At 45.6% G+C, this 27000-nt stretch overlaps 1 protein-coding gene across 7 annotated transcripts in view; it reads left to right on the top strand.

Moving 5' to 3' along the window:
* The window catches only part of EEIG1 (estrogen-induced osteoclastogenesis regulator 1), a 40130-nt gene that overhangs the window by 7829 nt on the left and 5301 nt on the right, over positions 1 to 27000 (top strand). For 5 of the 7 annotated variants that reach the window (XM_068914548.1, XM_068914549.1, XM_068914550.1 and 2 more), the window contains exons 3-11: positions 14741 to 14861; positions 15202 to 15231; positions 19141 to 19257; positions 19757 to 19803; positions 22766 to 22920; positions 24059 to 24163; positions 24439 to 24628; positions 24816 to 24937; positions 26060 to 26129. In XM_068914548.1, coding sequence (XP_068770649.1) covers positions 14741 to 14861; positions 15202 to 15231; positions 19141 to 19257; positions 19757 to 19803; positions 22766 to 22920; positions 24059 to 24163; positions 24439 to 24628; positions 24816 to 24937; positions 26060 to 26129 — 957 coding nt within the window. Of the gene's footprint in view, positions 1 to 14740; positions 14862 to 15201; positions 15232 to 19140; positions 19258 to 19756; positions 19804 to 22765; positions 22921 to 24058; positions 24164 to 24438; positions 24629 to 24815; positions 24938 to 26059; positions 26130 to 26218; position 27000 lie in introns of those variants that run through there. The other 2 variants (XM_068914554.1, XM_068914555.1) reach the window with 1 other exon arrangement.

Raw genomic sequence — 27000 nt, 5'->3', positions numbered from 1 at the left:
GTGGTAACTTCTTTCAAAAGTGCTTTTGTTGCAAACATGTCTGAAAATGAAGGCCTTTCCTGTATAGAAATGTATTCCAGATATATAGATTGAGAGAGTGAGTCTTTAATGCTCTGGAGCAGCTTCTTTGGATTACCCATGCTAAAATCCCACTTTCTTGGCTGCAGCCTCCAGAATGGGCTGAGGAGGCATTTGAATACAGTCTCTAGGAATGATTGGCAAGAAAACACAACCCAATTCAGGATAACGTGAAGGCATAGTATCTGCACTGTTTGCATTGCCAAAATAGTAGAAACAAATTAGACAGCAAAGATGAGAAGAAGGTTTCCCATTAGGTCAGGACAGCGGTGCAGCTAAACGTAGGCCCTTGAGAGCAGGAGCAGTGGATGAGGTTTAACCTGCGGGAAGTGAAAGGTGTTTGGAAAAAAGGTGGTGGGGAAGTGACAGAGCAATGCAAGGGTGGTTGGTTGCCAGGCACAAACTGTCTTAAGCTGCTGGGTGTTTGCAGTGCATTTCTGCCACCTTTTCTGGGCTGTGGCAGCTACACCTGCAGAGGCAGACTGTGAAGCGAAAGGCTTCGCAGTGGGCTGACTGTTTAATGTCAGACTTGCTTCTTCCTGTCCCAGGTCACAACTTTAGAACCTGTCACGAGACAGGCAGAACTGCGTTAAAACTTTCCTGCTCTGGGGGCTGTATCCGGCTGTGTAAAGAATAGTCTCTGTAAATGCTATAGCTGTGACTGCCTGTCCCGCCTACTCTTTCTTAGGTAGGGGCTGCTCTGTTGGCCATAAACTGTAATCTACAGCTCTGTAACTGATATGCCGTGTGTACAGCCTCAGTAAATATATTCAGATACAGTCTACTTTTTAACTTCCTCCTCCATAGGTGATCCTGCGCTGGCATTACTTTGACAGCTAACTCTTAGCAACAGCGTTATCTGTGTGACTTAGACAGCCCTTGGCTTGAAAAATTACTCGCTGGAAATTAATGCTCTGCTTTGAGACTGGGGCCCGGTGGCCTGCTTGTTTTACAGCGTGGCAGCGCTATGCCCTCCGTTTGGCTGGAGCCAAGGGGAGGTAGGAGAGTTTCCCCCCCTTTCCCCCAGCTTTAAGACGTGTATTTATTTCTGAAATACAGAGGAAAACATAAATGACTTCCAGTCTGTTTATTCTTCAGGTTCCTTAGCAGTCGTTGATGTTGACTCTAGCTTTGTAGCTGTATTTTTGAGAAATTTGTGCGTGCCTTCAGGAGCCTGGTGGTCTTGCTGCACTGTTGTTGGCATTTTAATAGGTTATAAGTTGCCACTGGCAAGCTGTTCTGGTACCAGTTGCTGGACAAATGAGGTAGGCACAGGTTTATTTTTTTTGTCGTTTTTGTTTATATGGTTTTTTTTCCCCAGGAAGTTACATCTGCTATTGAGTATTTCAGGAAAGGACTCCAGCTTCTCCCTCAGATCAGAAACCTCCTTCAGCTATGCGCTCCCAAGCATGAAGAATAGCGTAGTGGGCTCTTGTAACGTTCACCTTCACATGCACGTGCTTGACTACAGGGTCCCGTCTGTGCGAGGACAAGGACAGATGTGGCTCAGCGTGTGGCCTCCTTTTTCAAACAGGATATGCTCTGCATCCTCTGTGGGCTAGCTACCAGCCCCGCGCCATCAGAACTGGGGTTGCAGCCTCCTCCGAAGTGGGTCAGGAATTATTGTGAAGCTTTGTCTCGTTGTATAATAAACCATAAGTCTTTAGGAGTGTCCTGGAGCAACATTTGGATCTGCTTGTTTCTTTTGTAATGTCCTGTGACCTCATACCAATAACTTCACGCAGTAAAGGTGCTCCGTGTTATTTCAGGTGGCTACGCGTGTTACCCCACCCTAGCGCTAGCTGCTTATCGGAGGATAAGCTAAAAGGCTTTTTTATTTCAGTTTATTCATACTTTTCCTTTGTGCACTCGCTGGGAGGCATGATACGCATCACTCTCTGAACTCCTGACTTGGCATCACGATCTCTCTGGTACCATACAGTGGGACTCTGCATCTCATTTTGGAGCCTGGGTTTGAAAGGCACATCCCACTAGGCGAACAGTTGTGCTTGTGTTCACTGGATGAACAGCCTTGTTGTTTGTTGCATTTTTAATCTGCTGATGGGCAAGAAAGGGAATTGTTCTGCAGGACTCGAATTTGCTGATCTTCATGGATGTCGCTTTCACGTGCTTCTCATGAGTCTCCCGTGTAGCTCGACTGATCAGGGCTGAGCTGAGGAAAAGATAAAGGAAATGGGATGGGGTTGTGGGGGTGAGGAAGAAGATGAAGAGGAAGTGCACGGAGACTAAAGGGTTGGGAGGAGGCAAATGTTGAAGAGGCAGGATGTCCTAGATAAGCCATAGCATATACAGTCTGCGTGTAACGGATGCTTTCCCTGCACACGGAAAGTAGCTGAGCTGGCGAGAAAGCAGGATTAAGCCTTTCCTTTGGTGGAATACATCAGTACTTGATTGGTGAGAGAAGGCCTTGAAGAAGGCCCCATGTTATACTAGGAGATGGGACTGAAGCTAAAAATACTTTTACTGCCGTATGCTGTATGCTAAATAAGAAATGAGCGCTGTCTGTCGAGCCGTAGAGCACTGAGGTTGCTTACATGGAAGGAAGGAAGAGAGTATGTGGATGTAATGTTCTGGCAGGAGTAGAAAGCTGCAGTAATAAATAGCAAATCAGCTTTAGAAATCTACGGAGAGCATCATCCCTGCATGTGGTTGATAACTAGTCTGAAATGTGCTCTCTGAAATGAAAAACTAAGGCTAGAAAACTTTCTTTTGGGAGAAAACTCTCCCTTTCTAGAGCTGCATGTTAGCCTAAATGAGGCAAGTCACTTCTTTGTCTATTTTTTTGTTCCCTGAACAGTAAATCAAATTTAAGGTCTTGTTCAGTGCCTTTCAGAAGTTATCAAATGTTTGGCTCCAGCCTGGCTTTGCAATGGAAAAGCAGATCAAGGATTTCTTAATAGGGAATCTTGTAAAAAGGCTGTAGCCTCAGGGTTTCAGTTTAGGAGAGTCATATACTTCCATTTTGCTTCCAAAACAAAACTTTGTATGAAGTGACTGCTGCAGGATGTTTCCCTAATGGATATTGGGTTAATGATCAACAGGGGCTCCCTCAGCCAGCTGTCACATGAAAGACTGATTAGCACTTGCCTACCTGTGCGCTTGCACTGCAGCTGGAGCCGTCGTTGCTCAGGAACTGCATGCCATGACTGCAACTAGTCCAAAATTTGGTGGCCAAAATTAACCCCGCTGAAGGTTTCTGATCACCTTGTTCTCTGTACAGTCACTCCCCCCCGCCGAGTCCACGAGGGATAACATCGCTCATCCAAATAAGAGCGCTCATGGTCAGCAGAGGGGGAAGGAAAGGCTTGTCTGGGACCTTGTGTCAGACTCTTTCAGGCGTTATCTACGCTTAAAACAGCGAAGCTGGTGTTGCGTGCGGAAGAGATTGTTATCGGGGGGTTCAGTGGGTTTGTTTAGTTTCGCTTGTGCGCACGCATGTTTTTTGGGTGGGGGTTGCTAGCTTGGCTGTGTTTTCATCTTGCTTTTTCTGTTTTTCTTGCTAGTTCCTCTTCTTTGTGTTGTTTGTGCCTGCATGTTACTGAATATGAGAGAAGAAGGTAGGACGTGTATAATTCGTAGCTCTCTTCAGGTCTCGTAATGCTCCATTGCGCAAGAACGAAGCAATAGTTTGAGCTCTGCAACCCCATCCGGTCCAGCGTCCCGTTTCCCAGCTAAGTAGTGATGGATGTTTCAGAGATAGGCTTCTTGCTCCTGTTACAGATAATTATGAAGTAACCCCTCCCTAGGAAAGTGGCTTCTGCAAGTGGCTTGATATGTTTTATTTCACTGGTAACACCAGGTGATTGTGTCTGCATAAATGTTGAATTCTTTTCAAGTAAGAGTTTTGCCCTCAGTAGCCTGCAGTGCTCCTTGCCACAAGGGAAATTGGGTTTTTGTTTATTTTTGTTGTTTTGGATTTTTTTTTTTTTACATTTGCTACCTTTCTGCTTTATTGAATATCCTCTTGTCCCTATACTAGGAGTAGCTGATCGTCCTCTGTTTGAGCAATGTTCTCTTTAAGATCAGTTTCTGATGTAAGGTTATAGCAATGGCTTTTCTTGCTCTTTATGTAAGCTTGACTGTTCTTCCAAAACAAATCTGTGTGTTGTCTTTCTTCCAAAAACTGATTCACACTCATCTCCAGTGTCACTTGCTCACAACAGTGGCGAATCAAGGACATGTATCTGAATGCAGTTGGTAGTGACAGCCACGGAGGAGGTAAATACTCTGGTCCTCAAAAACCTACTTCTGGCAGTAGAGCAGTGGGAGCCTGTTCTGATGTCTCCCAATGGTGTAAGCCGCACAAACGAAACGCAGAATGCTCCAGTATTCTGCTGTTAACCAAGATGTAATTTATGAAATTACCTTACTCGGAGAACTGCTTTTTCTGAAGCTGTGGTTCCAGAGGAGCAAACGCTGATCTTAGCGCTGTGTCTCGGTCCCGTTTTCTCTCCACTACTCGTGCTGGCATCTGACCTGGCCATTTCACCGTTACAGACGGAAAACTTAGACAAAAGACAGTTTGTAGTTTTCTGCCAGGTTCACGTACTGGAGCAACGTAACACTGGGTCTGGCACGCTCCAGAGTCAGAGCAACGGGGAAAGGTGGGAAAGGTGAATCAGAGCAGGCAGCGCCTGAATCTCAGCCCAAACCTGGTGAAGCGTTAAGGATGCAGCATGTTTTGTGTTCTGCAGCCTTTTATGAATTGCAGACCTCTTCTACAGAGTAGCCTTTTGCTGATAAACTGCAGCCACGATAGACACGGATAAAAGGGCCTGAAGTTTTGGGAGAACCCACTCGCACCTTGTGTCCTCAAAGCCAGTGACCTGGTTTGTACTGCTGAACAAAGCCTGTAAAAAAGGAAATGTTGGGGAACGCCTGTGTTCATAACGGAATGAAAAAGCTGCCGAGAAGGTATAAAGGACTTTCTCCTCAACTATTGTATTGTTTTTGACTAAATGTATACCAGGTAGAAGAGTGAGTCACAGCAGAACGCGTCTGGGCACGGCAGGGTGTTACCTCTTGGGTAACTAAGCCTACTTCTAGCCCTGGGGTTGACTTCAGGCAGCTTATTTGCTGAAGGACTCTTCAGCCTACTTGAGGCAAATTGCAGTGACGTTACATCGCACAGTATTAATGAAGTTACTCCAGAAATGAACTTGGCCTTGTGTGAGGGTTAATTTACACCATAAGGACTTCTCTGGTACAACTGTGTTGGCAGACTCTCCTGGTTGAAACAGGGTGACATTGGCAGAAAATGTCACTTAACTTCAGCGTGTCTTTCTGTTCCATAAATTTCCCTTAATGGCAAAAAAAAAAAATTCCTATTAGAATACGTGTCACACGCATCAGGGATTTTACTCCTAGTCTTATGTCAGTTCCCTGCATAGTTTTCATTTCCCGGATTTACTGTCCCAGCAAAATGCTGGAATATTGAGTTAACCCATGTCTTGGTTTTCAGCTTGTGGAGGGTGCTGGGTTTTTTTGTTCGTTTTGAAAGGTAGCGTTCTTTTATTAGAGCACCTTGGTTATAAACACAGCTTTCTTGCATCACGGAATTGTAGCCGTCTCTCGTACCCTGTGTAGAACGAATATTGTCCGAGTTCCCCCTTCAGGTTCTGCGTTGCCGTCTTTCTTCGCTAAGAGTTTAAATTTGGACAGCAAGGGGCAAATCTGGAATCACTCAGAATGACAGCTAACACTTACGGGATGAAGAAAGTTTATAAATATATCATCAGTGGATAATCGGTGGATCTTCGTTTTGCTTCCACGGTGTGCCACAAGTGAAAAGGCTTTCCAGCCTACGGCATGTTCTGGAAACGTGTCCTACCTCTGAAAAATGGGGAATTAATCCACCTTATTCTTGTAAGCATCCGTGCAGGACCCAAGAGTTTTTCTGAAGCCCTCAGGACCTTCTGAAGCTTTAGGTCCTTTATCCGCAGAGCTACAGCGGAAACTGCAATGATGATGATTTCTCCAAAGGGCAAATGGGCACGGGGGGGTGTCAGGAGTCCTGATTTCCTCCCCCCCCCCCCCCCCCCACCAACTTCTATTTTGTGTTTTACTGTGCAGTTCTCTTGGTAGTCAGCCTCAATCCCCCCCCCTCCATCTGTGCCTTCCTTCCCCTGGTCACATGGAGTTCTCTCAACTTCGATTTGCTCAGCCACTGTGACTCCAGCTGACTTGGCTGGAAGCGTAGGTAAGAGTTCAGGAGCCGTTCTTAGTTGGACTGTTGACATGCTTGTTTTGTACACACAGCACAGTTGGATTGTTCAGTGGTCGCAGTTGTGGAAAATCAGATCTGAAAGATTGTTTTTAGGCCCAGAATTAGACAAGTTATTCAGAATTTGCTGAACGTGAGTTGTAAAGCAGCCCAGTCTACTGCAGCACAAAGCGACCACGGGAGCAACAGGAATAATACGTCCTGGACGGAGCAACAGGAATAATACGTCCTGGACAGACCGGAGAATGCAGCACCGAGACACAATAACCTGAATGTCGTAGCTTATGCCTGACCTGGGCGGACCCGAGTGAAATCTGCAATGCAGATCTGTTGTTGCTTCTTGTCTACCCAAAGTCCTTGTGAATTTGCACTAGAAGAAAAGCGCTAGTGATGGGTTTGGCAGCCTGGCACGTGATTGTTTCTTGGCTAATCCAGCTCCAACTTCATCTATCAGAACAATAGAAGTAGGAGTTGGTGTGGTGATTCAGTACATGATCAGAGTTCAAAAAAAGCAAGTGCGTCTTTCAGCGTTCAATATGCACGTTATTACAGACTCGTATTTCAATAGCTGAGTCATCCATCCAGTTATTCCTTTCTTTTACGCTTATGAGTTTGATTCTTCTGTGTTTGTGATGTTTTTGCTCCTGGCACGCGTCCCTGGCCTCTGACCAAAAAGAGTTTGTGTTGTGTGGATGTGGCAAGAAGTCCTTGGATATGTGTTACTTCGTGTTGGTCTGTCTTCAGCACGGTATGTAACAGTAGATGTATTGCACAGTATTTGCTGTTACAGTCCCTTCTTGTCTTTGTTCTTCCTGAGCTCTTTTCTTCTTTGCTTCAAATGACAATGGAAGTTATGAACACCTCAAAGCAGACTGACTGTTTTGTGCATGTCGTGTCTGTAAAGTGCCGTGTACACGTCCTTTACTGTTATAGAGCTGAGTCTGTTAGAACGTTTTCCCCTTGCCTTCTCCCTGCTCCACCCTTGCTTACCCTTCCAAAACTCATCTGACTTGTTCTATAGCTTACGTCTTAAAGGTCCTTTATTCTGCAAAGTTTTTTTTCCTCATTTGGTACTTTTTTTTTTTTTTTTAATTTCGTTATGCAACTTGTGCTGTAGTGTTCAGTCAGCAGCTACATGCTATTTTTTGATAACTTGTGTTGTTTCTAGTAGTGTTTCTCTTAGCATATTTCATGCTTGGAGGAGCTTAAGGTTTTAAGTTTTTGATACCGTGAACGGTTGAAAATGCTCTTTTTCTAAAGTATATACCTCCGGCATAAGGTTTTAGAAGCCCTGGATGTGCTGGACAGCGTGCTTACCCTGTGCAGTAAGTTGGAGTACATCAGATATACTGTACTGGAAAGTTTTTGCCTATGGGACATTCTGCATGAGGTATAGCATTTCATGTCTGTCGTTTGTAAGAGACGAGTGTCTGGATGCATGTGACTGGAGCCCAGACATAACTGAAGCACTACCTATCAAAGCAGCTGCTACCATAGAGCTAGGAGTGCTTATGCTGGAGTTTTCTACTGGTGATTGACTGCTACCCCCGTTCCCCAGTAGGTATTATAACTCCCTGACCTGTGCTGGGGGACCGTTATCAAGACTGATCACGGCCTTGGAGGGAACTGTAATTTGTAGTTCAAAAGCTGTACTGCTTTTGAAATAGGCATCTTATGGCCTCAGTATCTTTCCCAGAAGAGTAAATCACTTGTCTGCTAGATGCCAGCTTATATTTTAGGAGGACTTCTAAACCGTTCATTGTATCATATTTTTATTTCATGCTAACTTTGGTTTTCCTCACCTGCCTTTCATGTCTTTGGCACAGTCTTGTTTTCCAGTGAAACGGTCTTGACCGTTTCTTACCTTGGTTTCTCAACTGTGGCTGAAGTTTCTTCCATTAACTCCTTCTTTCCTGTCCCCTTGCTGTTAACCCTCTTTACTGGAGAGTGGAGAAATACAGGAAAACGGGGATTATTCAGGCTGTTCTGTTAACTATATAAGCGAGATCTGCTCTCCTGTTCTGAGTTTCCCCCAGGCTCTGTCCTTCCCCGTTCTCCTCTTCCTTCCCCTCTCAAATGCCACTAAGCAGCCTAGGGAGTGGATGTATGTCCTTGTCCTGGAGCAGGGCAGAACTGAGCAAATGTTAATGAAGCCCTTCAGAAGTGTTAGAGCTCACCTCGCTCCCCCAAAAACGCACTGTCCTGTGAGTACTGCGCTCAGCATTTAGAGAGCCTATCGGTTCCTTGGCTCTGGTGCAAATGGAGAACTAAACGGATAGGTGTAAGCTTCTGCTTAGAGAGGGATGTGAGTAGGTGGGCTCGTCTGCCATGGTTCATCGACATGAATTTGCTGGGGATGCAGGAGCGGATTTCTGCGAGTAGGTGGTGGATGTGGTGACCTTACTAGCGAACCCTTGCTCAAAACAGTTGCAGTGGAACATCCAAATACGACTTGTTTCAGATGACAAAGGCTTGCTTAGTTCTCTTAGTAACACAGTTTACATCATCTGTCTCTGAGCCATTTTTCCATCATAACTGCTAATGTCTGCTACACAACAACCAGCGCTTGTCAGCTGGAGACAACATACGGGGTTGTTTGCAGGGGGAGGGGGACGATCAGCTATTTGGGTTGGCTGTTGTTCTGGTAAGTGATGTAAGCTCGGTCAAAACAGAGCAACTTTATTGTTGAGAGTTAGTAGCTGTCCTTTCTATCCCTTCTGGCCAGGAAAGACAAAATCTCTCCATGTAATTAACTCGCCGTCAAGCACTCGCACACCTCCAGGTGTTAAACCGTCATTGGATTTCAATGCATTGTGTATGCAGCTGCTTTTTACTGACCTATACAGTGTTCCCCAAGGGATATGGGGTCTCATGTCTCATTCCTGCGATTTATTTCCGTTGAATTTCCCAGCGCCCCACGCGGATTGCTGCGTCTTGTTTGCTTCTGCTTCCTACCTGCGTCTGGCACGCGGGAGCTTGACAAAAAGTAGAAATATGGCAGCGCTCGCCTTTACTGGTGTAATATATTCCCACCATGCCGTTCAGCGCGCTGTCTGCTGATGATGCATCGTTTGCTGGGGTGTTTTTGTTTTGTTTGTTTGTTTTTTTTTCCCCCTATTTCCTTGCAAGGCATCTGGATGGCAAAGCCTCAGAGCTGCAGTTTCCTTTCATAATACCCGTGCTGGAGTGCAGTGCGCTGTCCTGAGCTCGCTATTTCAGTGTACCTACGGCTTTTGGATCATAACTCTGAACCAGCCGAAGGCTAGCTGAAGGCTGACTTTCTATTATGTATACTTCATGTATCTTGAAATTTTCTATGCTTCATAGGTAGTGAGTGGGCCCTGTGTTTGTTGCAGGACCTGCTGTTTTTGTAGGCTGGTAATAGATTTTGGCGTGCGGTGAATGCAGCGCGGTGAACGCTGCTTACTAACTTAGAAGTCGGTTTCAGAACAGGTTTTTCTAGGGTGGTTCATGGGCCTTACCAAAAGTCCCTCTCATTCTATAGCTTTGAACTAGATAACCTGGCTAAAATAATTACCCCCTGACCAAGTTTGTCTGGAGCATAGGAGTGTTAGTGTTCCTCCTCTAATTCAGCCTTTGGAAGTGCTCAGGAGTAGGTTAGGAGCCTTGGTGTTGTCTTTCTCTGCAGCTGAAAGCAGAGCCAAGGTAGGAGGTTAAAGAAATGCTGCAGGAGATAAGTGGTATAGCCCTCGATGCAATCTCCTGACACCTCCTGAACTTTCCCTGTGGTTCTGGGGAACGTCCATGCAGCTGCAGCGCTGAGGTTGCCGTTTTACCTTCTTGCCCCCAAAGGCTGATGGCTGCTGGAGTGCGTCAGTGCCCCCGAAGGTCCCTTCTCTGTCCGCTGCGCTTAAATGAATCTGAGCTGCGACTTGGCTCCGTGGCCTCTTTACAACAGCTTTGTTACTTTTCTTGTGCCTTATTGGATCAAGACGTTTCTTCAGTGATGTTGCCCTCCTGAATGAAGCGGTGAAGCAGCAACGAGAGTGGAGAGTACCGTCCGCTGTGAGCAAGCGGGAGGATTAGTTCTGCTTGAAGGATCTGACCCAGATCCGCATCTTAGGAAGCGGGGGTGACAGAGAGTGTGAATTTGGCGTCAGAAGTAGTACTGTTTGCCCCCCGCCCTTACTGTAAATGAGGAGGAGGGAATGTGGGTAAGCAGCTCTTCATGTTCGTTTATCTATACGCTGTCTAATTTAGCCTGAGATTTTCCCGCATGTGAAACATCAGACTGGGACACGTTGCCCTACTGAAATGTTTGGCATTAGAAAGCTGTTTCTGGTTCTCTTTGTTTTCCCAGTAAACCTATGGCCTTTTTATGAAGTTGTGTACTTCCAAGTGGCTTACATATCACTACTGCCATCAAGCAAAAGTGAAACATCTGCTTTTCTAAATGTTTCAGCGGGGCAAAAATATTTCAATGGGTTGTGTGTCTGTAAATAGAAGTTGTAATCTGTCTGGGCTTCTGATGTTTCACCAGCTAGGTTTTATGTAGCACAGAGGCCCACGCTAGTCAAAGACAGCACGTATTTTAGATGTGGCCTTTTTCTAAAAGTGTTTCCTGCATGTTTGCTCTAGCTAACTTGCAGAAAGCCACAAAGCTAACTCTGACTGTAACAGTGCTACTCTGTCCGTGGCACGAAAATCACTGTTGGTAAACGCCTCTTCTCGGAAAGCTGTTCCTTCCCTCCTGCCGCTGCAGCAAGAGCACGTGTAAAGTCTGAGCCCAAAGAGAGCCTGTGGCTTTCCCAAAGCGCTGTTACTTCTGGATCGGGATGTGGAGGAAGATAAGCCAGTGGGTGGTGGTGATGCATGCTTCCCGTGGTGCAGATCCGTACCATGCTATGGCGAAACACCTTCTAGATGCTCTTTGTGCAGTAAATCCTGGCTCTTGTTGAGGGTGGGGTGGTGGCCAGGAGGACACAGCAAACTGTCCCTTCTGGCTGGTTGGAGACTTGTAGGCAGCAGGTGGAGAGCTGAGGGATTTGAAATCCTCAAAAAAGCTTTCTTTGGAATTCCACTTCTCACAAAAACTGGTACAAGCTTAGACTGGTTTATTTTGAGGTGGTATATTTAGGCCTGGGAGAGTAATTACACAGCTCTGGAAAAGGCTTTAGTCGGAAGGGGGCAACGCTTAACTTGGCAGGGATTCAAACTTCCTGCAAAATGGTACAGACTGCTTTTGAAAACAAAACTTCTGAAGACCCGTTGAGTTGGCACCTAGTACAAGGCATTGGTCTAATCTATTTCTGGCTCCTCAAATACAGAGTAAAACTTAAAATTAGACACTTCTGGTTTTAAGTTGTTAGTTTCTGCTTTACTTTTAGGTGCCTTGTGATTAGGATGGAGGGAAACGCCTCTTTTAATGCATCCCTCACCACACTTCTTGTAGTTTGTTGGTTTCTATGTGATGGTTCCTAATTGTACATCAGAGGATATTCTAGAGCTAAATACAAAACTGCTCCTCATCTGAGGCTGTTTTTTTTTTTTTTTTTTTTAAAGTGTTCTCTAATTATCGGCCTAATGGTAGCTTGATGGGAGGTGGATAGACGAAGCCCAGTGCTTCCCCACGTGCCATCTTTTGGAAACGTGGAACTGACTTCTTTATGTAGTGTTTGGCTTGAAACAATAGTGCTGTTGCTTGCTTGTCTAATGACGTGGACCTGGCCCCTACCCCTAAAATAAACTTGTTGTTTTTAGTGGGGGGGGGGAGCGTTGAAAAAGAGGTGAATGATTGTGAAACTTGTAACTGGAAAGCAGCTCTGAATTTTATCTTGTAAACTCCTTTCTATCCTGTGCCAAAGACAGAAGAGGCCTCAGGCTGTGCGTGCGCCTGCAGGCCTGGTTCTTGCTCGCAGCATTCTGACAGTCCCCCCAAAAATCCTTCTCTTGTCTTTCCTAATCACCTGTGCGGTGCAGTCTGTACAGACGCAGCGTTGGGAGGCCGACGAGCATTCCTGCTAACACGCAGAACGTCCGCGAGCAGAGCGTATTCTAACAACGCGTTGGCTATGAAGGAGCTCTTTATCGCTGATCAGTACGTCTTACCACGTTTTGAAGGAATTGGCTTTCATTGGACTTCACAGCAAACCAGCAGATGCTTAATCATAGTTGCATTGTAATGCAAGAGAAATCATGAGTAAGAAAACTCGTACGCTGAAGCAGTTCTTGCAGATCTAACGAACTAAGCAGCTGTGGGGAGCCGCGAACATGTGATTTTTGTTCAGCAGTGTGCATTGTATTGTGCTGAAGCTTAGTCACTTAAATATTATCTTGTGACAGGAGTTAGAGCTCCTAAACAGATTTGTAGCAATAGGCTATTGTACCTGTACTGACTTGAAGATCGTTCAGTTCTAGCTGCCTTCCCCGATTCAGTTTGAAGTTCTGGTGTATCTTCAGCAAAACCGGCGTTAGCCTTGCTCTCTATGGCATAGCAAGTCCTCCTCAAAGGAAAGGAGGAGACTCTAATGCTGCTAAGAAGTTTAGTGGGTTTTTTTTGCATCCCACATACGTTCTCTGCGTTTCTGAAGCACATACCTGTTGGCAAACGTTTTTCTGTTTTGATGGATTCTCTTTCATCAGTCTCTGAAATTTCCTTGCATTCCTGATACCTACTACTCTGTCAAGTTTAAGGCATTTCATGTCTCAAATTTAACTTGACAAATTAGGCTGGGTCAGTGAATATTTTATTATAGGCAAAGCCTTTTTAATCCTTCTGGAAGTGCATCTTCTGCCTGCAGGAGTTGCAGTGAGTTGAGTGGAGGAATGAGGACCAGATCTCATCATGAATTAACCCCAGATTCAAAGGTATTTTTGGCACTTAGAGGCGTAACTTTTCAATGACTTAGCCTTAGTTCTATCTGAAAGGAATTTAAGTTTACTGCCTTGAGGCAATTGCTGCCTTCTGTTTTCCCACGTTTTTGATGGGGATGCTCAGCCCTTATCTGCATTAGAGAAGATTACACCTTTTAGTTATCTGTCAGCTACCCTTTTCTCTGCTGCATTTACCTTAGCCAGCGTACGTGAGTCCCACAAAAACAGATCAGAGGGCTAGAAGGGGGACCTCTTGCATTGTGATTCATTCCCCGGTGTCTTATGTCATGTTACAGTCATCTTCAAGGTTACAGAAAGGACTGCTGGGTTGTGCCCTGGTTTCTGCTCCTTCCTTCCCAAAGCAGAGCTGAAGCAATATAAAGACTGATCTTTCTTTCTTCTCCTTGCCTCCAGTCTCCATAGCTTACTGCTATGCCTGTGTCAGATGTTTGGGAAGTTTCCCTTTCCCTACTAAAGCAAAGAGTTTATCTGGTGCCCTTGCCTCGTTGTCCTGTGCCGGGAGACAAGATAAGAGTGATACGCAAACTCGCTAGCTAATAGCTGTCGATAGCGCAGTGCAGCGCGTTCCCTCTCCCAGCCTCATTACTTGGAGAATTTAATTGGCTCAGGGCCAAGGTCTGAGCTATAAATGGATCAGGCTGGGCTTCCTCTTCTGCAGGGGATCAGTTGGTAATGAGAACCTCATGGAAGGCCCCCACACCTCATCTCCATGCTTGTTTGAACCCTCTTTGAAAGGCTGCGTTCAGCTTCCTCCAAGGGCTTTGCAGAAGTGAAAACTATACCTGAAGCAGTTCTTGTGCTCAGGAAGCCTCACTCTTTTTCTTTGCTGTTTCAAACTACGCTTGTTTCATGCCCTTTTTGGCTCACTGAGGTGAGCAGGGTAGACTAGTAAGGGACCGGGTAAGGAAAATCACCTTGTCTCTGCCTGGAACAGTTTCTTTTGCAGTCACAATCTGAAACACTTGCATGATTTGAAGCACGGTCTTCACTTGGCATGGTCCTCGTCCGCTTGTGCCCAAGAGCGTTTCCACGTGCGTTTTTTCCCCTCCTTGGAGCTGGCTGTTCTCATTGGCTTGCTCCCAGCGTAAGAAGCGCGATGACTGCCTAGAAAGGACAAGCAGTCCAGGACAGATAGCATGTTTGCTGTACAAAAGGCCGTACAAAACTGGCACGTTGTCGCAGGAAGTTAAGCTCGAGAACTTTCAGCCCAGTTCACTAATGGAGTTTGGCTCTGTCCGTGTCGGACAATGAATTGAGCTAAACTGGTTCAGCAGGAAAAGTGGAAGAGCTTGTGAGAGCTTTAAAGGTAAATGTTGTTGAGATGATTAGTCTAGCCTGTAACCTAGATGGAATTTTTATCTGCGTTGGCTAGTGAAATTGCATGCCGCTGCCCTAACGCTCTGTGTAGCGCAGTTGTGGGTGGTGTGGACCGAGTTATGTTGTAGAAGGATCTTTGCAGACCAGGTTGCCAGCCATAAAAACAAATTATATATTTACTGAATAGTTAGGATTGATTTGACTTTGTACCTTTTTCGAAGGCTGTGTTTTCTTGAATTCCCATAGAGAAGAAGTTCAGGAAAACTGTGTCCGCTGGAAGAAGAAATTCACCTTCGTGTGTAAAATTAGTGCCAACCCAGCCACAGGACTCCTGGACCCCTGCATCTGCCGAGTGTCTGTCCGTAAGGTGAGCGTCTAGCTTCTGCTTCTGGCAGGCAGTACCACCTGGTGATATGTGTATTGGCATTAGTTCCTAGTTGCCTTTTCGGTGGCAAAAATTGCGTAAGCAGTGGTAGGAAGGAAGGATTGTTTGGGCTAGGGTGTAAACTGAAAGGAGTGCTTGGAGCCTCTCTTCCCCAGCAAAGATATTTGATGGCGGCTGGGAGGGACCCGGGTGGTGGTACCCTTGAGAAACAGAGGTTTGTGAAATCCCGAGAGCAAATTCCAGTACTGATTAATGACTTTCCCTCCATTTCCCCAGCACATGTAATAGCTGCTTTTCCTGTTTGTTTTGTCTCCCATTATAGGAGTTGAAGGGCGGAAAAACCTACTCCAAGGTAAGAGTAAAGAAAGGGCAAAAGTAGCAGAGTGCTGATCTGTCTTGTGTTCTGTCAGTGCTTTACATCTGTTAAAAACCAGTGGTTGAATGGTCAAAAAGCAGCATGATTGCTGTGTGAAACAGCCTGGAGAAAGAGTTTTCAATTTAGGCTTGAGTTAAGTGATTTCCCAAAAATATTGACTTGCTGGGACAGGATCCAGATTGCACTGGATGTGAATTTGAGCAGGGGGTTGGGAAGATGATCTGCGTGTCCTCAGACTTTGGGGAAGTTCTGAGTCAGATGTGAACTCTCTGGCTTCTGGCCACCCTCAGCTAATAAAGAAGTACTGACTCCAGTTCTGTTCTCTGGAACACAGTAACCAGCTGTGGTAGGTACCTCGCTGCATTGTGAGCACGGGCAGAAACTTGCTGCAGAAACAATTTCTGGTCCCAAAGCAGAGGGGACCTCGAGGCAAAAACAGATTGATTGGCAGGGATGCTTATGCTTTCTTCTCCCATTTTCTTGTTCCGCCATGGGAGAGACAATGAGCTGGCTGCCACCGTCTCTTCTCCGTGCTGGAACAAGAGACAATGTTGGCATAGAAGCTGAGCTTGTGCAGAGCCTGAAACCATGTTTGTTTGAAAAGGAGTTGCTGATACTGGTTTCTAATAAACAGATGTTCAGGTCATGCACAGCCTTGTAAGAATTTCTTCTAATCGATATCCTTCCTGACGCCATGGATGTAACGGGCTTTGAGGGGTGACCTGCGCTCCCTCCTACATACTGTTGTGCTGTCTGGGTTGAGGGCGGTGTTGCTACCCACACTGTTCTTTTTCTGTGGCTAATTAGGACATGGGTCTCTGGGGCCATTAGTTTCTCTTTCATTAAATTCACACTGGGCGGGGGTCATTCCTCCATTCTGCAGAGCTGCCAGCCCAGTGAGAGAGCAGCATAGCTGGAAGAAGAGATGTGCCTGTGAGACAGAGTAAATGCATCAACCCATTCCTCCTTTAGTGTCTATCCTGAAACTTCCCACCGTATTTAGAAATGTAGAATTAAAAGAAGCCTGAAGGCACAGCTTCACTGTGGAGTTAACCTGAGCTCTTATTCAGGCAGTGCTCTAGCCTACTTCCCTTTTACTCCGTCTCCAGTTGAGTTTAGTAGCATTTTAAAAAAAAAAAAAAAAAAAAATCTAGTTGCTTCAACCCAGACTTGGAGGCCAAAGCTCAAGTACTTGTCTTCTCTTGAGCTAGCATTTTGCTTGGCCTCCTGTGAAGAGGTGGGATAGCTCACTTGGATGTGATAGTCGTTCGGTGTCTTTCTGCAACTCCTTCCAGACAGGTAAGTTCTCCTAAAATTCAACAGAAGAGCACCTGGGTATTTCAGCGGCTCAGAGACCAGGGATGTCGTACCAGAGGGGGTGATTATGTATTGCAGTCTTGGCATCTGGACCAGGCTTGCCCAAATTCATTTCCAGGCAGGTCCTCATGGCAGAACCGAGTTACTTGGCATTTCTAATGTTTCTAGCAGAAGCTGGTATTGTGTGTTCACGCAGGAGTAGCTTTAACATGGATCTGTCTTCCCATTCCTAGACAATGAGTCCTCACCTTCTTAAGCTGTATTCATTCAATTGAAATCACCTCTGATTATGGTAGCAGATGTAGAGGAAAATGAAAATTGTGAATGGCCTCTCTGATCCCTCCTCTAGCAAGGACCAAGAGTGATTTAGCTGTTTGTGCTCAAGGTGACCCTATCTGGAAGTTAAATTTCCATAGACTTACTCACCTTTTGGTTTGACGTTAATGTCACTTCAGTGTCAGGGGTTATACAGCGGGAGCCAACAGGAAGAACTGATAAAGCAGAAACTCTTTCCCTGAGCCGGAAGAAAACACCATCAGCTGGCTGGAAAACTGAGGAAACTATTCTGAAAGGTTACATCTGAAAACATCCTTTTGTTAAGGGATCCTTCCTCCATCTACTGGGAGTCTGCTTCCTGAAAAAAGCTTCTGACCTCAGCATGCCGTATAGGTCATTGCAGCGTTCTCCCACACTGTCTTCTGATCACCCTCCCCTTACAGAGGGGACCTTGGAGTGTGTTAGTGCTTTGGCGGAGGAAGCAGCAGCTGGATCTGGGCCACTCCTATGCCATGTTGCTCTGCTGGTGTGGTTATGTCGTGTCCCTTCTGTTCTCCAACTCTGTCACATTGAAGTCGAGGGCTAAGCATTGCAGCTCCCTCTGTGGCTTCCTCCCGTCTTGTTTGTCTTTTGATAGGTTAAGAAAAACATCACTATTTTTCCTCCGTCAGTGAATATTCACCAAGCAATGTGGTCCATGGCTAGAAGAGTTACTATGAGATTGTGGAACATCTGTAGCAAAGACTGGAACACACTTGAGTTGAAGGAATTCTGAAGCAGGGAGAAAAGAGGGGGAATGAAGTTGGGGGGGGGGGTGGTTTGTTCCCCCCTTCCTTTTTCTGTTGAAGAAATGTTCCTTCCTCCCCCATTTTTCTACTTTTTTTAAAACTTGCTATCAGCAATAGTTCCCTTCCGAGAATGAGACTGCGGGAGCAGGTATCTTAATCTTGCTGCTATCTTCCCCCGAATCATTTATCTAGTGCAGGCACGTCCTGGCTATGGTTTAGACTTTGGATTTGGAACAATGGGAGCCAGAGTTCATACATGGGCCTGTGGTTTGTGTTGTAATTCTTGTTAGCTCGCGCAGTTGACAGAGCACCACATTTCCCTAGGACTGTGCTCCTGACTGAGGCTCACAGTTCAGTTGTATCCTCCGGGTATCACACCAGGGCAAAATAAATGTACCGTCATGCACAATGCAACAGCTAGCTCTGAGCTCTTTCCTCCTTATGCGCTCTCGGTGTTTTCGTGGAAGCTGACCTGTCTGTAGAAGCAATGCAAGCTTTCTGTGCTTTTTCCGGACTTTTTGGTAAAATACAGGGTACAGAATCTCTTTCTGATCCGATTAGATGAGACAATTGACTTTTCTCACTACAGCTCTGAGTGAAAGAAGCTGGAACTTCTCCTTTGAGAAAAGGAATCTGAAAAACAAAACTGCTCTTCATTGTGCTCCTCTTTACTGCTGAGGCACCAATACCCTCTTTGGATTTGCCTGTCATCTTCAGCTTTCTCTCTTCTTCCCTACTCATTTTGTCTTGCATTTTCATGTACCTGGTTCCTTTGACTTGTTAGAGAAGAAGCCCGCAGCTAAATCTCTCCAAATATTTCTCTTCCCTTCTGCCTCTCAAACGTACCGCTTGCTCGTTAAATCCTTGAGGTGTTGAGGAAACCCTGCTACAGGAGTACCCCAGCCGAACAGCTGCCCTGTGGGATAACAGGGCAACGCCGTGCGCTGCTGCGTGGCCCTGGAGTCTTACGACTGGATCGCCACACCTGGACTGTCTTCCAACTTGCTGTCCTGAAAGTCTCCGTTTTGCTTCTCGGGACAACGTCACTGTCAGCTGTAGCAATATCCTTTCGTCTCCTGGTTTGCGCGCTCCGGTGCATTCTGGGGTGGCCCAATACAAAGCGTGCCTTATGTTTGTGTATGTGATTCTGTTTTTTCCACATCATTGACCTAGTGCCTTCCATGTCCTTGGTTATGCAACGGCTGCAGGCTGGTTAACGCTGTCCTGGCCAGAGCTACAGCTGCATTTCCTTCCTCCGCACAGGGCTTCCTGCAGGCTTCTGAATGTTCACCTGACTCGGGATTAAGCGTGGCCTTTCCCATCCTCAAGCGTAAGGGGTCCTTGTAACCGCAACCGTGTGGCAGCCTGTACTGGCTCATGCTTCTGCCTGGCCTCACAGACGCACTGTCTTCCTTTGGTCTGTCTGACACACTCTGTTTCTCTACTGAGTGATTTTTTTTTTTTTTTTTTTCCCCTCCTCACCCCATTGTTTTCTTGGCTACAGCTGGGCTTTGCTGATCTAAATCTGGCAGAATTTGCGGGCTCCGGATCCACTGTCCGTTGCTGCTTACTGGAAGGATATGATACTAAGAACACCCGACAGGACAACTCCATCCTAAAGGTACAGCAGTCGGTACTGCCACAGCGGGAATCCTGCTGTTGAACTTGGAAAGATTGTTGCCAGAATACATTGCTGGGCCTGAAAGAAAATCCTGTTGTGTACAAAGATGGGACAACTTAGTCACCAAAGAGTTTGCTTGTATGCTGCTAGTCTAATTTGGGAAGTTTCCCATTATCAGAGTTGCTCTGATATCTTGGCACATGCCGAGTGAGGACCCTCAATAACGCTCTTTCGTCAAAGAAAGCGCAAACAGAAAAAAAGATCTCAAGTGCATTGTTAGGGTTGCCAGGGCGGTGTCCCACTGAGCTGCTGCAACGTTAGTGATGCCAGTGCTTGGGGCAGGGAGGGGAAATATCTTGCTAAACCCCCAAAGCGTATTCCCTTTGGAGGGGAACTAGGTATTCCTAACCTCTCCACCTAGACCTTGATCTCCTGGCCATGGTGAAGTGACGAGCCCACTGCAGCGTGGCTAATGACCTGCCTTGTCCCCTCTCTCTAGGTCACGATCGGGATGTCCCTGCTCTCGGGGGACCCCTGCTTCAAAACGTGAGTTTCCGGATGCTCATCCCGTTCTGGGGAGACAGGGAAACCTGGTTCCTTGCAGTTCTTTGTTGGAGACTAATTGCTGGGAAGTGGGAAAAGATGTCCCTGGGATTCGGAAGTACCGGGGAAGGCTTGAAACTGGTTAGATTGTTGAATCAGCCAGAATAGCGTAGCCAGACTGTGCAATTGGTTTGTTCGTGTTCTCTGCTCTGGTTTACCTAGCTATAAAAAGGAAATACCTGCTACAGGGTTGGATTGGGGCTGGGGGGGGGGGGGGGGGGGGGAGGGGAGTCCTGACCCCGAATGTCAGAATCGGTGATAACATCTACAGGTGGTAGATGTGAGGGGTGACCTGCAAGGATCTACTAAATTGCGTATCAGTTTTAACTACTGCTATATGAGGTGAAGAAAAAGTATTTTTCCTACCTCCTTTTTGACCTTAAATCTGATTTCCCAATCCCTTGGATTCTACCAAAGGACTGGGAAAGAAACAGTCATGCTTGGGTCAGGGTTTGGAAACTAATGGACATTGATAACAAACCCCAGTGTTTTAAACGAGTGGCAGAAACTCTCATAGTTCTCAAACTGGTTGATGACAAAACTTCAGTGACCTTGGAGAAGGGAAAGGTCAGGTAAGAAAAAGTTTTAGAAGCAGATACATTTCAGCATTTGTGTAATAATATCATACAAGATAAAGATGCTGAATCAAAACGGCAGAAAAAATACTGCAACACCAAAATGTTTTAATTCTCCTTTTCTGTAGGGTCCTAGGCTCATAATTTATATTAATCAGTAGCGAAACTGCAATCATGTAACTTTATTTTAAAGCATCACTATAAAAAAGAATGAATGCAGTTAAGCTGTGAAGGGGTTTAGGAATTGTTAGGGAATCAGCTAACAAATATACTCACAAAACGTACCTCTCTACTGCAGTATGAAATAGCCAGATTTTGCAATGCAAGCCAGTCTGCCATAGTGTGCTATAAACTGTGTGACTATATACAGCAGGATTGTCATGTACAAATATAAATATTTTGCATTGATTCCCAGCGGTGTAAAGGAGGAAAACTTTAACTTGAGGTCATCTCTTGTAGCGGCGATGTTCTGTACTAAAAGGTCTGATTTTAGGAGCTAGTTCAAAGTGCATAAATTAACTTGCATTCTTGTTACAAAATGCTATTTAATTCTTATTCAATGTATTTTGTGAATGACTTTCCATAGTGCTGCAGCACTTTGAGACTTTCAAAGCCTAAAGGCAGTGTCATCTAATTCTGAAAAATTTCTGCTTCAGAAGGAAGTTTAATAAGAAAGGTTTGAATATCTTAAACCGTAAGTTGGTAACAGTAACAGATGTTTTAAATCTAGGTTACTAGGATGTCTGACAATAAATAATAAATACCTGTTGCACTTTCACTGTGAAAGAAAGCTCCACGTTTGAAATGCCTGAAAATTATATGGCATTGACTATAAACATCAATTTAATATAAGTAGGGTCAATCTGAAAGTCAAACCTCATTATTTTCTTGTAATCATCCCCGTTTTTTCTTTATACGTTGATGGTGTGCAAGCGCCTAAATGTTGAAGCTTTGCACGTGGAGTAGCCCTTGATCAGTAGAGCTTCTGAGAAATGACACGCATTAGAGCATTAGGCAGGAATTAAACTGTGCCAGAAAATCAGTCTGGATTGTGCTCCCTGAGCACTTACTTTCTGCAGCGCTCTAATACCCCTTCTCCTCATGGGTATCGTATAGGAGGGGAGAGCAGCCTGTCTGCCTGACCTGACACACACAGGCTTCTCTGGCAGCTGCTGCTGGAGCAGTTTGCTCAAGACTGTAAGTGCCTTATTAACCTGTGAAGCAAAGCCCCTAAAGTACCCGGGTGCGTGTAAATCACTGATAACATGATTAGGGAGCTTTTTTCCCTGGGGAAGGCATGCTGTGGGCTTCCTGAAGCCTTTACAGCAGTTTTGCTGCCCGTATGAAATGTTTTTAGTACTGTATTCTTTCTCCCAAAATGCTGAAAGATCCTCTAACGTAGCATCTTCCTTCATTCACCTCAGAGCTCCAAGTGAGACAAATAAAAGTTTTGCTTTCTCACTCCTCACTTAGAAAGCATAGTACAATCACTTAGTTACAGTTTGGACTGCAGGCTGCAGGAAAGTTAGGGTTCCAACAGGAATATTAACTTTGCCACGCTGCACAAGCCATGGCTTCTACCCAAAAACCCTTCTGGAGGAAGGGAGGGAGTTGCAGGCACTTGTAGTTCTGTCCTGGAGTCAGCATTTACAAAGGGATGTTGAGAGCACGCAGAATAACCAGGAAAAAAATAATTTTGACAGCTGGAAAAATACTTTAGTCTCACTGAAAGGGGGTTTAATCTTCAACTGAAAAATGGAAAGGTTATTTGATCATTGTAAAAGTACTCTTATGGGTATGTTGGGCTTGCTGGGATAAAAGGCTTTTTTTTGATCTAAGTCAGAAAGGTGTAATGAAAGGGCGCTGGGACTTTAGAGCTAGACAAAAGCAAATTGGTTCCTCTTTGTGTGGCCACTGGAACATGCGCTGGGGAAGGGCAGCTCTGGATTTTTCTTGAGGATTCTGCAGTGTAAGAGGCTGAGAGCCTGTGGTCTTGTATAAATGATTGGAGGTCCCTTTTTGCCTTCATTTATCTTGGGAGACTTGCTTTTCCTCTTAATCAAAGTTCATAAAATGCTAACTCTGTTGTCCAGAGATAGGAATGAGGTAGGAAAGATCCAAACCTTGCACGTAGGAAAGCAACAGCAAACGTCTTGCCCTGTTGCTAGTTGCAGGACCCTGCCAGCTTCCCTCCTGCCTCACGGAGGGCAGGGTGCCGGCGGGATTGCAGGGAGACCCTCTTTATATCCCCCGATGGGAAGGGCCACTGTGGTTGGGTGATTCCCACTTCCTGCCTAGCAGTCTGTGATGTTCTCCACTTTTGATTACAGGCCTCCTTCCACTGCTAAATCCATCACCATACCCGGACAGGACTCCACCCTGCAGCTGACCTGTAAGGGTGAGGGAACCACAAGCAGCAACAGCAGTTCAGCCACTATTGGCTCTCTCCGTCAGACCAAGCCAAGACCTACCATTCTCAGCTCGGGTATGATTGCCCATCCAGAAGGTTCACGCGATGCTTCGCTGTGCCTGGACTCTGGTTTGTTTTTCCGCAGCAGCTGCAAACACAGAAATTCTTTAATTTTCCATGTTTTCCCACTCCCCTCCTCACCCCTTTAATCATTAACAAAATTAAGGAAAAACAAAGCCATCTATTAAATGTAATTGTGGAGAGGAAGCATGAATCTTTGCAGCATGAGTACTTCTGTTACTGGAGATAAAAGCAATTTATTCTTGCTGCTGAAGATTTAATAATTCATGTATTGCACTCATTCCTGCTTTCTTTTGTATCTAGTGACAGTTAATATTGTTCTCCACTCAGCTATTCTGTTGCTCAGGCTTATCTTCTAGAAAAGTTCCTCTGCAGGTTTTAGTGGTTGGTCTGAGAGCTAATGGCCTTGTTCCAGCTGCTGATGCAGAGTTCTTTGGCTTCTGTATGAGCCTGTTTTCAAGGGCACTGTATTTTCCCATAGCTTTTTTTCCCCCAGCACAGTCCAGACGTGCAAGCAGATAGATACACACTGCACCAAAATAACACTCTAGTCACTTCACCTCTGTGACTTAGCACAGTGTGCAAGTGGTCTTAAAAACCTAGCTAACGCGTTACACTTGTGCAGTCTTGGATAAACTTTCTGAAAGAGAGCACAGGCTAGGGCGATGGCAAGGAGCAGAGGTAATGCTGAGGTTTCTGTACCAAATTCGGATGCGATTTAAATGGCGTGCGGTCTCTCACGAGTGATAGAAGGGGAAATGTAACAACAGGCGAAGCACCCAAATGGAAGATGTAATACTTTACTGCCAGGGGCCTTTCTTTGTTTTCTTATTCTTGGCTTAATGCTTTTAATTACGGATAGCTTGAGGTAATACCTATCTTTCTAGATCCTTCCTAGGGCTTGTAAATGGATGCTAGAATTAGTGCTAAGCTTGACAGAGAAGCTTGTTGCTGTCTTCCATACTCACCACAGCTGTTTCTAAGCTCTGTGCTAGCCTGTACAGCAGAGCTCTGTCAACAGGCTTGCCCTTTTCTTAATCTAGTGTCCTAAGATAGGCCTCCGTTCTGAGGTGGGGGCGATGTGCCTGACTTGGTTACGGTGTAACTGAAGTGGCCTGTTGTTTCTTGGCAGGTGTCCCGGAAGAACCAGATCAGAATCTGTCCAGTCCAGAGGAAGTCTTCCACTCGGGGCACTCGCGAAACTCTAGCTACGCCAGCCAGCAGTCCAAAATCTCTGGTAATCATTGATCCGTGAGGGTTTATCATCATCGGTCTCATCCTTTTTATTCTTCTGCAACAATCTCTTCGGAGAGTGATCTGCAGCCATGTCTCTCACTCGGCTCTGTAATCTGACTTCTGAGTTTCTGGTTTTGTGACTACGTAGGAGTTCCTAGATCTATGTATAAACCCAAGACTATGGGAGCAGCAGCGCTGGTCTGAAGCTGGCCAGCCTGTTAACTGTGCCGCTGGCAGGGGGAGCAGATCTGTTTTGTAATCGTTCTGTATCTGCAGGTTACAGCACGGAGCACTCCCGTTCTTCCAGTATGTCTGACTTGACCCATCGCCGGAATACCTCCACCAGCAGCAGTGCATCTGGAGGGCTCAGTATGACAGTGGAGTGTCCCGAGGGAGAGCGGGATCACAAACTAGAGAAGCCACCTCGGCCCCCCAGACCAGCCCTTCTGCTGGATAGACCCTCCCGGTACGTAACTAGAGCAAAGCCCCTTCTCTGGGAAGGCAAGATTGAAAGTACAAAGACTCTTGTCCTCAAGCAGTAGTAAATTTGAGGAAATTATTGGAAAGGAGGCTATTGTCAAGGGAAGCGGGAGATCATCCTGGAGTTTGTCTTGAAAATTTGCTCAGCTTTTCCCTTTACTTCCTCTCCCCAGGAGGAAAAAGGATTCAGTGGAGAGTCACCCAACCAGAGTGGATGACACCAGGATCGATGCTGATGATATAGTGGAGAAAATAATGCAGAGTCAGGACTTCACAGATGTCAGCAATACTGAAGGTGAGGGGATGAGTCTCAAAGGGGAGGAGTAAAACTGCTAAGCTTTTACATCCAGATCTGATCTGCCAGATGCTCCCTCCCCTTTTGACAGTAACTGGCTTTCAGTGCTTGCTAGATGCTTCTGCAGTCAATAAACTGTGGATTTGAAAGCTGCATATCCATTTGTAAACAGCACTTGCGGCTGTTCTTCAAACTGCAGCTGAGGTGGAACACTGGCTTAAGTATACAGGATGGCGGGGAAGGGGATAATGATTCTTCAGGGCAGTGGAAATGAGTTGCATCAGTTCTCTGCACTGCTGTGGTGGCCTTTGGGCAGTATCAGCCCAAAAGTATTTAAAGTAGGAGAGCCCAACTGAAGGGGAAACAGCACACGTCTGGGCAAAAAGAAGGGAAGGAAGATGGCTCGCAACATGCTTGTGATCAGGCTTTTCTGAAAGAGCATAAGAAGGGGTTTTGTCCCTTGCAGGCACGGCATCTACTGAGAGAATTAAAAGTAATAATATGACTGTCTTTTGTTTTAATCCTCCAGTTTAGGCTAGAAATCAATTAATCTTTTTTTTTTTTGTCTAGTTGTAGTTTTAGATAGGTTTTAAACCCTTGCTGTTAGTGCTTCTATAATTCACTCTTAGTAACCTTAAATCATTGCATATGACAACCCTCTTTCTAATACAGGGGTTTACACCCCACTCAGTGTGGGTTAAAACTAGACTGAATTTAGCCACTTTTTATCAGCAGAACAGGCTGGATTTCTTCTCCAGTGCTGACCCTGCAGATGCAGCCCCACATCATCTGTCTAGATGTGTTTAAACTGACCAAGAAGTTAAATCAATGAAATTGTCTTAAAAGAAGCAGCTGTAGGAATATGATTGAATTCATTTCTCTTGTGTTTACTCTTCCAAAGCTTAATGTTGTGGTTGATTTATATAGGAGGATCCTTTTTAAAACAAGAGGAGGAGTTCCCAGGGGCACCGTTACAGTGGGAACACCACTGAGTGCGCCCATGCGTTCGCAGAGGTGGACTTACTCCCTTGCTGAACATTGTGTAATGCAGCTGGCAGGAGGGCATGCCTGGTGGTCATCAGTAGTTCTAGATTTTGATATTCCTTTCTCTTCTATCTGCAGACAGCAACCTGAGACTGTTTGTGAGCAGAGATGGAACAACTACATTGAGCGGCATTCAGCTGGGAAACAGGTAGGTTTCCTGAAAGGTTGGCGGACAACGAGGCTGCAGAGAATATTGGTTAGCTCTTTGTACCCAGGAAACTTTTACCTTTGCTATAGGAGAGATTTCTAAATGTCATGGTGCCTTTATTCCTACTTCAACATCCTTGGATCCCTCTGGTGACAGACTACAGCCGCACTGGAGTATGCCTGCAGTTCTCAGAAGCCCAGAGGGATAATTCAATCTTAGCTGTTAGATCTGAGAACAGAAGAAAGGAGGAGGAGGACAAAATGGTAGAGGTTTGTCCCTGTTTGCTCCTGTGCCCAACTGAAGGCGGGACGCTTTGCCTCCTGCTGGACTGCAACAAAAACGCAACAGCCTGGTTTATCGTCCCTTCTCGCTTCCCCCCTCCGTGTCCATCAAGGGCTGGTTCTCTTTTGAAAGACTTCTGACAAAACTTGATCAGACCAATAAAACTTTGTCTTGCCACAACAGCTTTTAGTGCAGTGTCTTGGCTAGTTGCCTTTGTTAAGCTTTATAGCACCTTTTGAGGTAAGAAAGCAACATGGTAAGCAAATGCAAAGATTTCCCAATTTCAGTGGCAAAGCTGGGAGCTGAGCCCAGGAGCACTGGCTCTTTTCCCCTCAGCCCCTTTCCTCTCTCCTTTAGAAGGATTCATGTGCTACACCCAGCTCTTTCAAATGCTCTAGTGTTACTTGCCACGTAGCTGTCTGTTTTGTGTTATGTGGATTGACTTCTTGCCAGGCTGACTGGTTATTTTCAGGATTTTGTGGGGGGTTAGAGGGGGATGTTTCTGAGTGGAGAGCTCTGAAAAAGAACTTGTTTGCTATAAGGCGACTGAGGAAAACAATTTGGCTTTCTTGTCTTCTTCCCTTCTACC

The sequence above is a fragment of the Struthio camelus genome, chromosome 20 (assembly GCF_040807025.1).
Source record: "Struthio camelus isolate bStrCam1 chromosome 20, bStrCam1.hap1, whole genome shotgun sequence".
In the NCBI taxonomy this organism is placed as follows: domain Eukaryota; kingdom Metazoa; phylum Chordata; class Aves; order Struthioniformes; family Struthionidae; genus Struthio; species Struthio camelus.
This window is presented reverse-complemented; position numbering and strand designations above follow the sequence as displayed.